Here is a 12,275-nt window from a genome sequence, read left to right on the forward strand (position 1 = left end):
GGGAACGAGCCATTATCACACACAAACACACACACAAAGTCTTTCTCACACCACCTGCCACACGTCGAGGGGGCAGCGCTACTATGACACCCATCATGGTGCGCGCACACACTAGCACTCCCCCATATGGATTAGCCAGAATTATTAGAATGGAAATGTAGGGGCAATGTGTTTCACAGTCTGGAGGTCTCCTCTGTCAGAGCTGAGTTAAGCTCAACATCCTCGGTACAGGCTGAGGAAGCCACTGGAGCGGGGCAGTTGGGAGCTGGCAGGCCAGGAGCGCTGGGTTCCACACACACACACACACACACACACACCCTAATGTAGACACATACACACTCACACGCACACACAGCCAACGGATTAGCTCCCTGCAGCAACACACGGCAGTGCTGCAGAGAAGAGATGTCACTTTTTAAGTGGCCATTTGTTAAATTCGGGCAACAACAAAAACATTAGTTTGAGGAACAAGGGACGTATTATGCAAATGAGGGAAAAGAAGTCCAAAGCTGCTCGTCTCTCTCCTCAGCTTCACTCCTCGACGTCTCCGTCTCCTCCTCCTCCTCCTCCATGCTTGTTGATCAAAGGATTTTCCAAATGCGCGCTGTTGTGTGACGGCCAATGCGTGTGTTTTACTTGGTCTCAGACTTGTTTTGGGTCCTTGTTTTCTCACTTTAGCTTCCAAATGTAGCATCATTGGACCTAAACCTGTTATTCAAATAGAGTACTTTCCTGTGTCTCGTCTTTTTCCTTCTCCTTCTCCTTCCTCTTCTTCTTCTTCTACAACCCTTACCTCGCTTCTTTAGTCCTTGCACCTAATAAATAAAGAAGAAGAAAATTGATGTCCGGTTTCCCTCTTGAGCTCAGATTTGGCTTCAGATTTGGATTTGCCCTCTGAGTGAACCAGACAACAGGCAGAAGATAAAGATAGATGTGTTTTTATATAGCACTTTTTACATGAGCAGTTACAAAGAACTTTACAACCTTTGCCCTCTGATTCACACACACACACACACACACACACTGATGGCAACAGAGCTTCCATGCAAAATGCAGGCATGCGCATTTTGAGCAAGTCAGGGTTCAGGAAGAGGCAGGGATTGAACTGCAGACTCGCCCACTCTACCCAAGCAGCCCCAAGATATTATATACGATTACTATAGTGTATCCTAATGTAGTTCATAGCTCCCTCCATTATTGATTCCCACCACTTACTGACAAGACATGATGGGGGTGGATGAAGGATGTCCTCCAGGAATCTTGTTTGGGTTTTTTTTTGCCACAGTCAAGACAAAGGTGCTCAGTAGGGGCCCTCGGGGCGTCTGGGGTGGCAAATTATGAATATACACACACAAGCCAGTGTGCAGCAGGTATTCATAGACACACTCTAGCATCCCACCGCACACACACTCTGTACAGTGAAGGAAACAAACGCATTCATACTTATTCACACAAACAAAAAGACGGAGTTGTATGGGAAAAATGGGTCGGCGTGAAATCCTCTTTTCTGCCACAGAGGCAGGCGAACAGTTAAGGAAGGGGAGGAAGAGAGGCACAGGGAGATGAGAGATAGAGCGAGAGGGGAGAAGTTATTGTCTATTAGAGAATTATGGCCCCAGGCGGCTGTCCCAGCAGTAGCCAAGTCTGGACAGAAAGCCATTGATTACACACCCCGAAGGACACCGGGGATGACGGCTGTCGGGAGGAAGACAGAGGGTGAGGGACAGGGGGAAAGCGACGGGGCTGTTGACATGAACATAATGGAGAAATCTGCGAAGTCTCAAGGAAATGAATTATCGGATCTGGATAAAATCAGACTTCATCAACATCCCTCCATCCCACCTCCCACGTCATTTCTTTTTTCTTATCTGTGTATGAATGTCTGTCTCATATTCCAGCTCAATCACTCGCGTTCATTGAAATAGACGCAGCTGAGCCAGGTTATTAAAAGGCCACAGATAAAAAGTATTTTTCTTTATTTAGTCCTTCGTTTTCTTTGTTGTCTCTCTCCTTCCAGTGTAGGTGTATCTTGGCAATAACATATGGAGTTGGGTGAATGTTTTAGCCTAATGAGGATAGTTTAGACTTGGCAAAGAGCTGGGCGTAGATCGAACATCAGCGCTTAGAGGAAATCTCTCCCCTGGGTTTTCTTTGTTGCATCACCATTAATTTTGAGGCGCACACTCTCAACCAAGCACACACAAGCTCATAGTTGCACACAAGCACAGTAACGTGTATATACGTGCACATACACATAGTATAAGCTAAATGGCTCTCTTTAGGTGCAGTCCGTAATGGCCATGATGGAGGAAAATGCTTGTGAAGTTTGAAAGGTGCTTTAACAATAAATAAGCCAGTGCACTTTAAGTAAACACTATCCGTATTTGTTCCAGCAGGAGGCTTTGTTCCTCTTGGTGGCCGTGCTTAAAAGGAAAGTTCCTTCCTGTTATAACAATTATGAACCCCCTCTACACACACACACACACACACACACACACATCATTTGCTGAAATTTAAGCTTTTAGAGAACAGGCTCAATCACACACTCAAGCTGTGATGTGCTATTATTATGCAGTTGGCAGTAGAGTGTGCATTATCCTAACATCCTCTCTCTTTCTCTACCATCTAGAGTCCTCCTTCATGGTGTCAGCCTCGTCGCGGACGCCATCTGTAACCTTCGGAGACTCGTTTGACCTCCTGTGCCTGGTCAAGCCCCGCCACAACCCCCGCGTCCCCACATCCGTCACCTGGCGCTTCATGCCGGCAGGCGCCGCGGAGGCCGAAGACGAGGAGCAGGGAGAGTTCAAAGACCTGGTGACTTTCACCCGCGAGGGCACGCTGCAGTGGGGGGAGCAGTTGCTCGGGCTGGGCACCCGCACCACGGTGGACCGCTCCCACTCCAACACCAACTTCCGGCTGTCGGTGACCCGGGCGGGGCGTCGCGAGGCGGGGAAGTACCAGTGCACCGCCATCCTGTGGAGGAGAAACTACAACAACAGCTGGAGCAGAGTGGCCAACCGCACGTCCAACCTGCTCGGCATCAGCGTCCTGCAGCCAGGTAAAAGCCACGTGGCTGTTTGCCAGACAGACACACACCTAATTGGAACAGACGCAGACACAAACACACAAACAGGGATCAACACAGAATCACTCACACAGACGAAACACAGACACACAGAGTGAATTCAACAGAGCTTATAGGATTTCTGGTTGCTCTAATTGCTCTTAGTCTCTGGTTTAGCCACTAATTGGAGTGTGTGTGGACATGTATGTGTGAGTGTGTTTCTGTGCGTGCAGGGCAGGGTGGAGCGCAGTGAAAGGATTGCTAAATATCCCAAAGGAAGAGAAAAATGAGCGAAAGTGAGGAGAGAGAGAGAGAGAGAGAGAGAGAGAAGCAAAGGATGAGGACCGAGAAAGTGAGAAAGTGTGATAGAGAGAGTGCGATCTGTCCTTGAACCTTCTTTCCTCAGCGGAGGCATTAGACTGTCTACGCCGCCCTCATTGGCCCTCAGTATGCCACACACACATACACGGAGAAAAACCCATTCAGACACAGCCCAATTAGTGGCTGAACACAAAACAGCACACACACACACACACACACACACACACACAAACCAACACACGTTGGCCCAATTTACCCCATCGTGGTGCGCCTCAACAGTACGACGTGTCATTTATCCAGGTGAATGTGCACAAGGAAAATACTCATCCAACTGATAAAAGACGAAGAAAAGAAAAAACCATCCAGTGTCTGGTTTTCACACTTAACAGCAAAGCATTGTGGTACTTGAAGTAGCCGTCGGGTCCAGATTTGCTGGATTTGGCAGCTGGAATATGAGCAAGGTGTGTGGGTGCGAGATGAGAAGCGGCTTTAAACTCACTGTAATAAGATCAGCAATCATGCAGCATCTTCTCAAATGCCAAGTGCTGGTAATGTAATGAATCATGTAATGTTATATTATAGATGCGTACCTGTGTTTTCGCCCACCTGCGAGTCCCCCGTCCTTGTTCACCTGAGGAAAATAAGTAAGATACCGCTAGAGGTCAGAGGAGTCGATAACACTTTCGAAGCGAGCCAGTGGAATGTAGTCGCAAGTACAGTATATACACAGTCTCGCATTTCTCGCTGCTATTGATTAAGACACACACAGAAATGCAAACTGATGTAAACAGACACACACACAAACACAAACACACACATACAGAGGCATCAAAGTACAGAGACGGAGCTTTACTCGCTCAACTGACCGTGCTCTGACCTTAACCATTCACGCAGAACGCACGGCGACCACGGGCCCTTCAGAAGTTATTTAGAAATCGACTTATCATCGTCAGTGCTCATTGCGCCCCCACCCCCTCCTTTCCAACTACCCAGAAAACACACACACCCACTCCAAGACATTTAGCGAAGGTGGGGGAGAAGAATAAATACTGGGTCATCCTCCCGCTGTCTTGCGCACTGACGCTCGTCTCCATGACAAAGTGATCAGTTACCTTGGTAATGCCATCAGTTATCGTGACGGTGGGAGCGGTTGCAGGCTGAAAGCCCAATCAGTGACCGTAACGGTGCGATCGTTCAGAGTCTAAGGGCACTACCTCACAGGGGAGGGCCCAGTTCAGCTCTGGAAACGCCGTGTTCGTCTCCTCTACCTCCCTGTCTCTTTTCTTTTTCTTTTTTTGGTCAGACCTTCATTTAGACTGATGATTCATTTGTCAGAATGTAGGACGTCTCTCCCTCTGCCTTACGCCTCTCCTCCCCATCTGCTTTCTCCTCTCTATTTTCATAAATGTTAACCACTCCTGGCTAAATGAGCGGCTGGCATTTTCAGCTCCTCTCTGAAAGAAGTGGGATAAAGGGGAGTGTGTGTAATGAGGTGTGAGCAAACACAGCATCTGACCAGATACATAATTGAGAGCCTTTAAATCATGCTCACAGAGGTACCTGCTCAGTATGTATAAGACTGCCTCAGCAGCATTGTGTGTGCACATCCATACATACATACTGTACATACACGTGGGTTCTGTGTAGGTTCTTGCATGAATGACTCTGCAGCTGTGTTGCTTGTGATGCACATCTGAGAGCTTTTAGATGCTTACTCTGCATAATACACGGAAGCCGACCTCACCCCCCGATACCCAGCGACACAACACAACACTCTCTCTCTGCGGGTCTGATCCTCCGCCTCCATCTTGCATTCAGGAGAAAGACGCGTGCATTAAATAAGAAAGTTCTCCAATGCGGAATGACACTCATTAAATTATTGTAAGACTTCAAACGCGGAGAATGAAAAGTAGCGTCAGAAATAGCGCCCTTGATCCAACTTCCACGCAGCAGAAGAGAAAAGTTGGATGTAGATAAAAGCCGGACGGAACAGGAGCAGTCAGCCGGTCAATGTGATGTTTCAGTAAAGTAAAAAAAAAAAACGAGTGAGGTGCCTGTGGCCCAGCCCAGACCTACTTCCTATTCCAGATTACATTAGCAGCGCACTGTGCCTGTGTCCAAGTCCCCTGGGTCATATGAGAAAAGTTCACAGCTATATCTGCTCCCACACACACACACACACAGAGACACACACATAAAGCATTTTTATGTTCATTGCAAGGGCAACCCTGTGCAATAGTTGTGGTCCAACTGTCCCCCACAGGCTCCATGCAGAGACCCCACTGCACACTCCACACAGTACAAAGTACTTTGATACATAGTGGGTGTTGAGGGTGTTGCCTCCCAGAGCAGAAGTGTAATCATCTTATAATAGAATACGATTCAATATTATCCCTCACAGCACAGGATCTCCACAAACATAACATAAACGCATGGTACACAATTGCGCATACAGTGGTGGTGATATTATATTTCACCTGATTGAGTTTTCACTTTGTATCTTTCTGAAACGCAATAATGGCAAACACATGTTCAGCATGGCAAATCGCCAGGGAAGCCTCAGTCTCTACGACACAATCTAATATCATCGACTCATAACTCAAACTACACACACACACACACACACACACACAAACGAAAACACCCCTCATTTCCCCGACGCATACACATGCGCGCAACACACTGAAAACGCGCAAAACTAATTATGCAGAATCTTCTCTAATGGAACCGGAGTTTAGATTAATGACGGTTTGGGGAGTTCAATACATTTTTCTCATCATTACAGTGTGTGCTTGTGCACATTTGCGCGCGCGTGTGTGTGTCTGGCATGAGGAGCGGGATATTAAGACCGCCTGGTTATTGGCTGAGCTAGAATGATGATAGAGGGGTGGTGGTGGTGGTGGTGGTGGTGGTGGAGGGGTGCGGTGTCCCACTTAGAGTTTCTGCTCATCTCTCCTCACACACCTACGCTTTGCCTGGCTACCGTGCGCTCACATGATCAAACATCACGACGCAGGAATGGATGCCATCTTTTTTTCTACTGTTGTTGTTTTGTTTTGCTTATTCTTATCCTTTTCTTTTACTCTCTTGTGGTTGCGCTTTGAGTTAGAAGATATATGCCTCCTACTTTCTGTGCACTTTATCTTGTCCTGCCTCATCTGCTCTCTCTCTCTCTCTTCCCCACTTTCTCTCCCTGAGACTGTACTTGAGGGTATCTTCCCATTTAATATGGGCTGGCACTAGCAGATGCCGCGTGCGCTCTCGTTTCATGCCAGCGAAGTACTCGCCACCCAGCTGTTATTGATAGTGTTGGTGTCACTGCAGTGATTGGAGATTCCTGTTTATCAGGGCATGGATAGGAGCTGTCTATCCTCATTAAGGCCCGGCCGATCGCCCCGCCGCCGCCGCCACCGTCTCATCTCTGCCTTCCTACATTTTGTTCGCGCTGCTCCCCATAAGTCTCTTTTAATGTCTTCTTTCCCCTTCACTCTCACTTAGCTGCATGTTTCCCACCATGCACGCCCCCAGCTTTCTCTTTCTCACTCCTGTGATTTTTCAATATTTTATAATTCCCTGCTTCCCTCCTCCTCCTCATAATTCTCTCCGTTATGTTTACATTTTTCTTCAAACAGCTTTTCCACCATTGTGAGTATTTCATGAATAATAAGGATATGGCAACTGTGCTTGTTTGTGCACAATAGTAGCTTTATCACGGTGTTATTGTTGGTGACATGGTTGTAAATCTATTGTGTTGCTCCCCCCCCTTTTTTTTTTTAGCAGCAGTGGATAAAGTGTGGGTTTGCCCGTAAGCTCACCTAAGGCAGAACTCGGCGTATGGGCTTTCCTGTATGTGTGCAACTCGCCACCTGCCTCTCTCCTATCGCACAGTTTATGTGTTGCTTTCACAAATAATTAGAGTGCACTCACAGTCTGTCTCTGCATTGCGCATGCACACACACACACACACATATGAACGCACGGGGTCATAATGTGTGATAAATGAAGAGCCTTTGAGGGGTGCACTGAAACAGAAAATAATTTCATAAAAGGTTTTTGATTAATCACGTCTGTTTGAGACATTCAAGGTCAGACTCCTTCGATGCACGTCGTCTTCCTCACAAGAACAAATCCAGACACTCGCGCACGTGCACAACGAACACAGGCACATTTTTTCTATCAGATCCAATCCAATCCAGGCCTCATTTCCTTGTTCGGCCCAATCTGCAGACACAATGAGATTCTCTGTGTTGTGTCTCTCCATCTCTCTTAAGCACTTTTTGTGTATGTGTGTGTCTTCACATGTGCACAGGCGCATTTGTGTGTCCTGCTGCTGATGTAATTGAAGTCGTAACTCAGAGCTAGCTACAGTGCTGCTGCTCCCCATGTAAATCAGCGGCTAATAGTGGGAGCAGAGCAGGAGAGGCTCAGCAGTTCCGCCTCCTCAATGCATGCACATACACACTAGCTAATCTCCAGCCTGCACTAACTGAATAACCACCGTTCTCTGCAGTTTAATGAGCATAATGTGTTTTATTCTCATTGGCAGACCCCAAACACACATACGCATACATCCAGACGGGCACACGGCTCCTTGCGATATGTCTTTATGCTCTCCTTTCCCTGCCAGCTTCTTCTGGGCTATTAATCTCCCAGAGTTCCCCTCTGCCCTGACCCCTCTGTCTTAACCCCTCTTGTGCATCTGCTTTTCCATCGGGCCCGGCCTGTGTCCAGCAATCACTCTCTCAGACAGGCAGGAAGGAGAATGGGAAAGTGCAGGGCTCGGTGTATCAGTGTCTTCGTACTATCGTTGGAGAATAGGAATTATACAGGGTGGAGGCTGCAAGTGTGTGCATGTGGCTCTGTCTGGGTGTGTTCAAGGCTTCTGTTAACGTGCACAGATCCCCATAATTAGCCCAGTCTTAATGATATTGTAGAGGGAGTTGGAAAGGGGAGGGATGAGGAGTGGTAATATCCCTCTGACACAATGGGATCATAGATACATCGCAGTCATTAGCATAGAAATTAGGCTCCCAGTTGAGCCACTTTTCAGTCAGGAAAACCCCATCCCTCATTGCTTTGGACTGGCACCCCGCTCTGATCTATGCCCCTTGGGGTAGAGGTCCAGACGGGCAGGGGGTGGCGGGGTGTGTGTGTGTGTGTGTGTGTGTGTGTGTGTGTGTGCAGTGGCTGGGGAGGAGCAGCAAGCCAAAGCGAGCTGTTCTGCAGGGGATCAGGGCATGTCTAAGCCCCTCAGTCCTGACATGTTTGGGGTCCTGGCCGTGGATTAGCCCAGGGCTGTGCTAATGCTAATGCTAAAGGCGGAGCAGGCAGCCATTAAGACTAAGTCCTCTGGAGTGCAGCTGGAGAAGACTGCCTGCTGCTTTTCCAAAATCCCCCCAGGAGCATGTTCTCACTTTCTGTCTTTTACATCTCTCTCATCTTTTCCAGGCTTTTCTGCCTCCCTCCTCACTGATTCTCACTCCTCCGCTCTCTGTTGATAGGTTCTTGCGAATATCTGTTCAGTTTGGTGATGTATCCCTTAACTCTCCTATTTTTCTCTCATCCTGTCTTCTCTTAAAAAAAAAATACCATACCTCTCTCCTCTGTCGGCCTTGCTGCTTTCATTCATCCACACTATGTGTCTCTTTCTCCCCATCGCTTGTCCATTCCTCCAGCTAAGCTAGGCATTATATCTTTTGGCCCTGTGGATTGGTTGTCAGCTCAGTGGTCATCAAGTGCGCGTTAGACTGTATCTAAAAAAGAGTGTAAATGTTAGGCAGAGACCCCACCAGCACATCCGGTGTTCGCACTTCATTTACGTCTCATTAATTATTCATTAATCCACAGGTGAAACTGCTGAATATTCATGTTAGTGTCAGGTGATTAGACAGAATGTGATCAGGAGAGACATAGATCATAGCAATACAGAGGGGAGAAAGGAGGCGATGCGTGGTCAAAACAGCAGCTGTGATGAAAGGGAAATAAGAGGGGTTGGAGCCGACATCTCAGCCCCAACGTTTAGATCCTGTCTGCTAGTAAAAGACTTCACCTGGAGCAGCAGCGTTAAACAGAGATGGGAAAATGGATTGGGTTTCCTCTGTAGCCAAAGAATAAAGGATGACATTCTTTCATTTACAGGCACTTTCCCGGCTCCTTTGAAGTTATCCTAAGATTTTGTTACAAGCCATGGTTAGTGTGTGCTGACATGCCACAGTGGCATCCTTAGTTGTACACTTTCTCCTCCCCCTGGACTCAAACTTGTTTTCATCTCCTTTCACTCCATAAACAACAGTTGTGTGATGCAGCGTTTGGGGTTTTGGTGTACACTTTGCTATCTTTCTTCCATATCAAAAACTGAGCCGTTTTGTTGCCTTTGTGTACTTTACCTTGGCTGATAAATAAAAAGGAAGGAAGACAGCTTGGTCTCAACTCTGCAGTTTTCTGGAGCTATTAAACAGACACATTGGGCGCACATGGAGGGGAAAGGGTTGAGAGGAGGGTTCAATGAGCCAATTAGTGACTGTACTCTGCGGTTTTTCTGTGTGTGTTTGTATTTGTGTGTGTACAGTAATGACAGTACATGCCCAGCAAACTGCTGAAACACAAGTACCACAGAGCGCAGCAGAGATGGTTGTGGGACTCGGACCATATCATTACATCTCTATTCTGCCCAATAAAACATCTTTTAAACACCCCGCATGCAAAGAAATGGACTTTTTCATTAGCTCTTATTTAATCCTGCCTGGTGTTGCAGACAAAGGGAAGATGAGATCAGCGAGGTCTTTAAAGGTGTCGTAGCTGTTCCGTGTTGTTCATGGAGACAGGGTTGCCGTGGAAACCACAGAGGCAGGTGAAGAGAATGAGAAGGTATTCATGCTCAAGGTTAACTATTTTAACTTTTTATATAAGGTTAATCATTTTTTCCTCTACCCAAGAGTTTTTGCTCCTTTTTTGTTTCCCCATGCAGAAAATAAACTGACCAACCAAAAAAAATAGAAATAAAACAATGGTGCTAAATAGAAAAAAAATAAGAGCGTGCACTTTTACTGACTCAGACAAGGTTTGACTGGCACATGAGAGCAGAGAACATGTGTTTCCAATTACGGATTTGTCTTACTCTGTACTGTAGGTGCACCCTTGAGGCTCATTAAAGGAGCACAGTAGCAAAGAACATGTGAACGCAACTAAAAATAGGTATTGACAGCCCTGCTGACACACCGACACAGAACTCCTCTCGCTGTTAAGGGACTGCACATGCATGATGAGCAACCTTTTTTTGGAGATGTAATCTGCAATCTGGCTCCTCCCACAGCGTCGTGAATCTGCTGTGTACAAAAAAATGAATAAAATGCTGTACACGCGCTGTGTAGAATTTTTAGCCCGTTTGCTAATACTTGCGTCAGCAGAGATGCGTTGATGGATGACTGTAGTTGAAGGAAGAGGCATTGCTCTCTGTGGGAATGGACACGTGTCAGAGGATGTGACAGGCTGGTCTGTGAAGTCGCTGTTCTCTTGCTGAGACATTTCACAGCAAGACGGTTCTAGAGGGAGTGGAGACTTTAAGGTTGTTCTGGGACAAAAAAAAAAGACATCGTTTCTGTTCTTTTTGTTCCTCTTCCGCCTCTGTGCTCATTGCTCCTCCATTTTATTTCCTTGCTTGAGTGAGTGCTTAGTTATAATAACTTGTAATAGCTCATGATGCTACCTAATAAGGCTTGAATAATTAGCCTATCTTAGCTTTGAAAAAGCATTTCTGTAAACAGTGATGTATGGCAACAGGCTTTCAGCCCCCAGTTTTTCTCCTGGCTGCCGATTCAAACTTCAAATGGGAATGGCAGAGAATTGCTTTGTCCTGTGCCAATCCAATCCTGCATGGTTCCACTTCAGGAGGTTGGGAGGTAATTCTCCTGAAAAAAATAAAATAAAATAAAATGATTGCCAGGATTCTGCAGGGCTCGGCAGTAATTCCGGATGGGGAGATCGTCAGGCTTCCTACCAAGTCTCCAGTGGGTACCGAGGCAGTGATGATGACTAATTTGAGATGCTAGCTTGAAAACATTGTTGCACAACAGGGTGGTCTGGTGATGCCTGGCAGCCATGCATCTTTTTGAATGCAAACAAATGTGTACGTATTGTACTGTATGTATAATGCAAATGTGCAGGATCACAAAAGGCGAGCATGCTCGCCCGTCTGTGGATAAGGGTGTGGACGTTTTTTTTTCTCTTTTTTTTTTCTTTTTTTTGTCTGGGCAGATGGCTGTGACCCTAGGCAGTCAATCAGTCAGTCAGTCATAGCAGAGCTTAGCTGGAGCTGGGGAGGGTGACATTGGAGACTCAGAGAGCTGTTTAAGAATACAAGTGACATGTAGAGGACTGAGTGTCTCATAGGGGGCAGATTAGTGTCAGTAAACAGAAAACACATTGTCAAAACTTGCCCAAAAAAATCATTAATAATACAAATATGCATTCCTATTTTATATTTTCCTATTTGGAGTTGATTGTTATTATTTTTGTCCCTGCAATACCACAAGTATAATATACTTTTCTATACGTTGAAATACACTGTATAAAAAAGTGTACTATACTTGTAACCCTTGTTATATTGAGGAATACAATATGTGTATTTATGGAACCATTTCTTATGGATTTCCATCTCTTCCGAAAAGTGTGCAAATTTCATACCTACTCTTACTCAAAAATGAATTATAACAAACATAATAACTGATTAGGGTTGGGTTTTTTTTGGCAGTCTATCTTTCTAGATTGATGAAGTACAGTACAAAAAACTATGTACATATTAATCAGATGGTCTTTGTTTCAGTTAAAGATGGCTGTGGTTGGTGATACAGATTGGTGGTTCCGAGTTCAGTCCAGTAAATAGCGAGAAAAT

At 46.1% G+C, this 12,275-nt stretch overlaps 1 protein-coding gene across 1 annotated transcript in view; it reads left to right on the forward strand.

Annotated features, from left to right (window-relative positions):
• igsf3 (immunoglobulin superfamily, member 3) overlaps positions 1-12,275 on the forward strand; it is a 65,039-nt gene that overhangs the window by 46,227 nt on the left and 6,537 nt on the right. Inside the window, exon 6 of the mRNA XM_083996333.1 lies at positions 2,630-3,058. Coding sequence (XP_083852459.1) covers positions 2,630-3,058 — 429 coding nt within the window. The remainder of the gene's footprint in view (positions 1-2,629; positions 3,059-12,275) is intronic.

The sequence above is a fragment of the Trachurus trachurus genome (assembly GCF_905171665.1).
Source record: "Trachurus trachurus genome assembly, chromosome: 21".
Taxonomy (NCBI): Eukaryota; Metazoa; Chordata; class Actinopteri; order Carangiformes; family Carangidae; genus Trachurus; species Trachurus trachurus.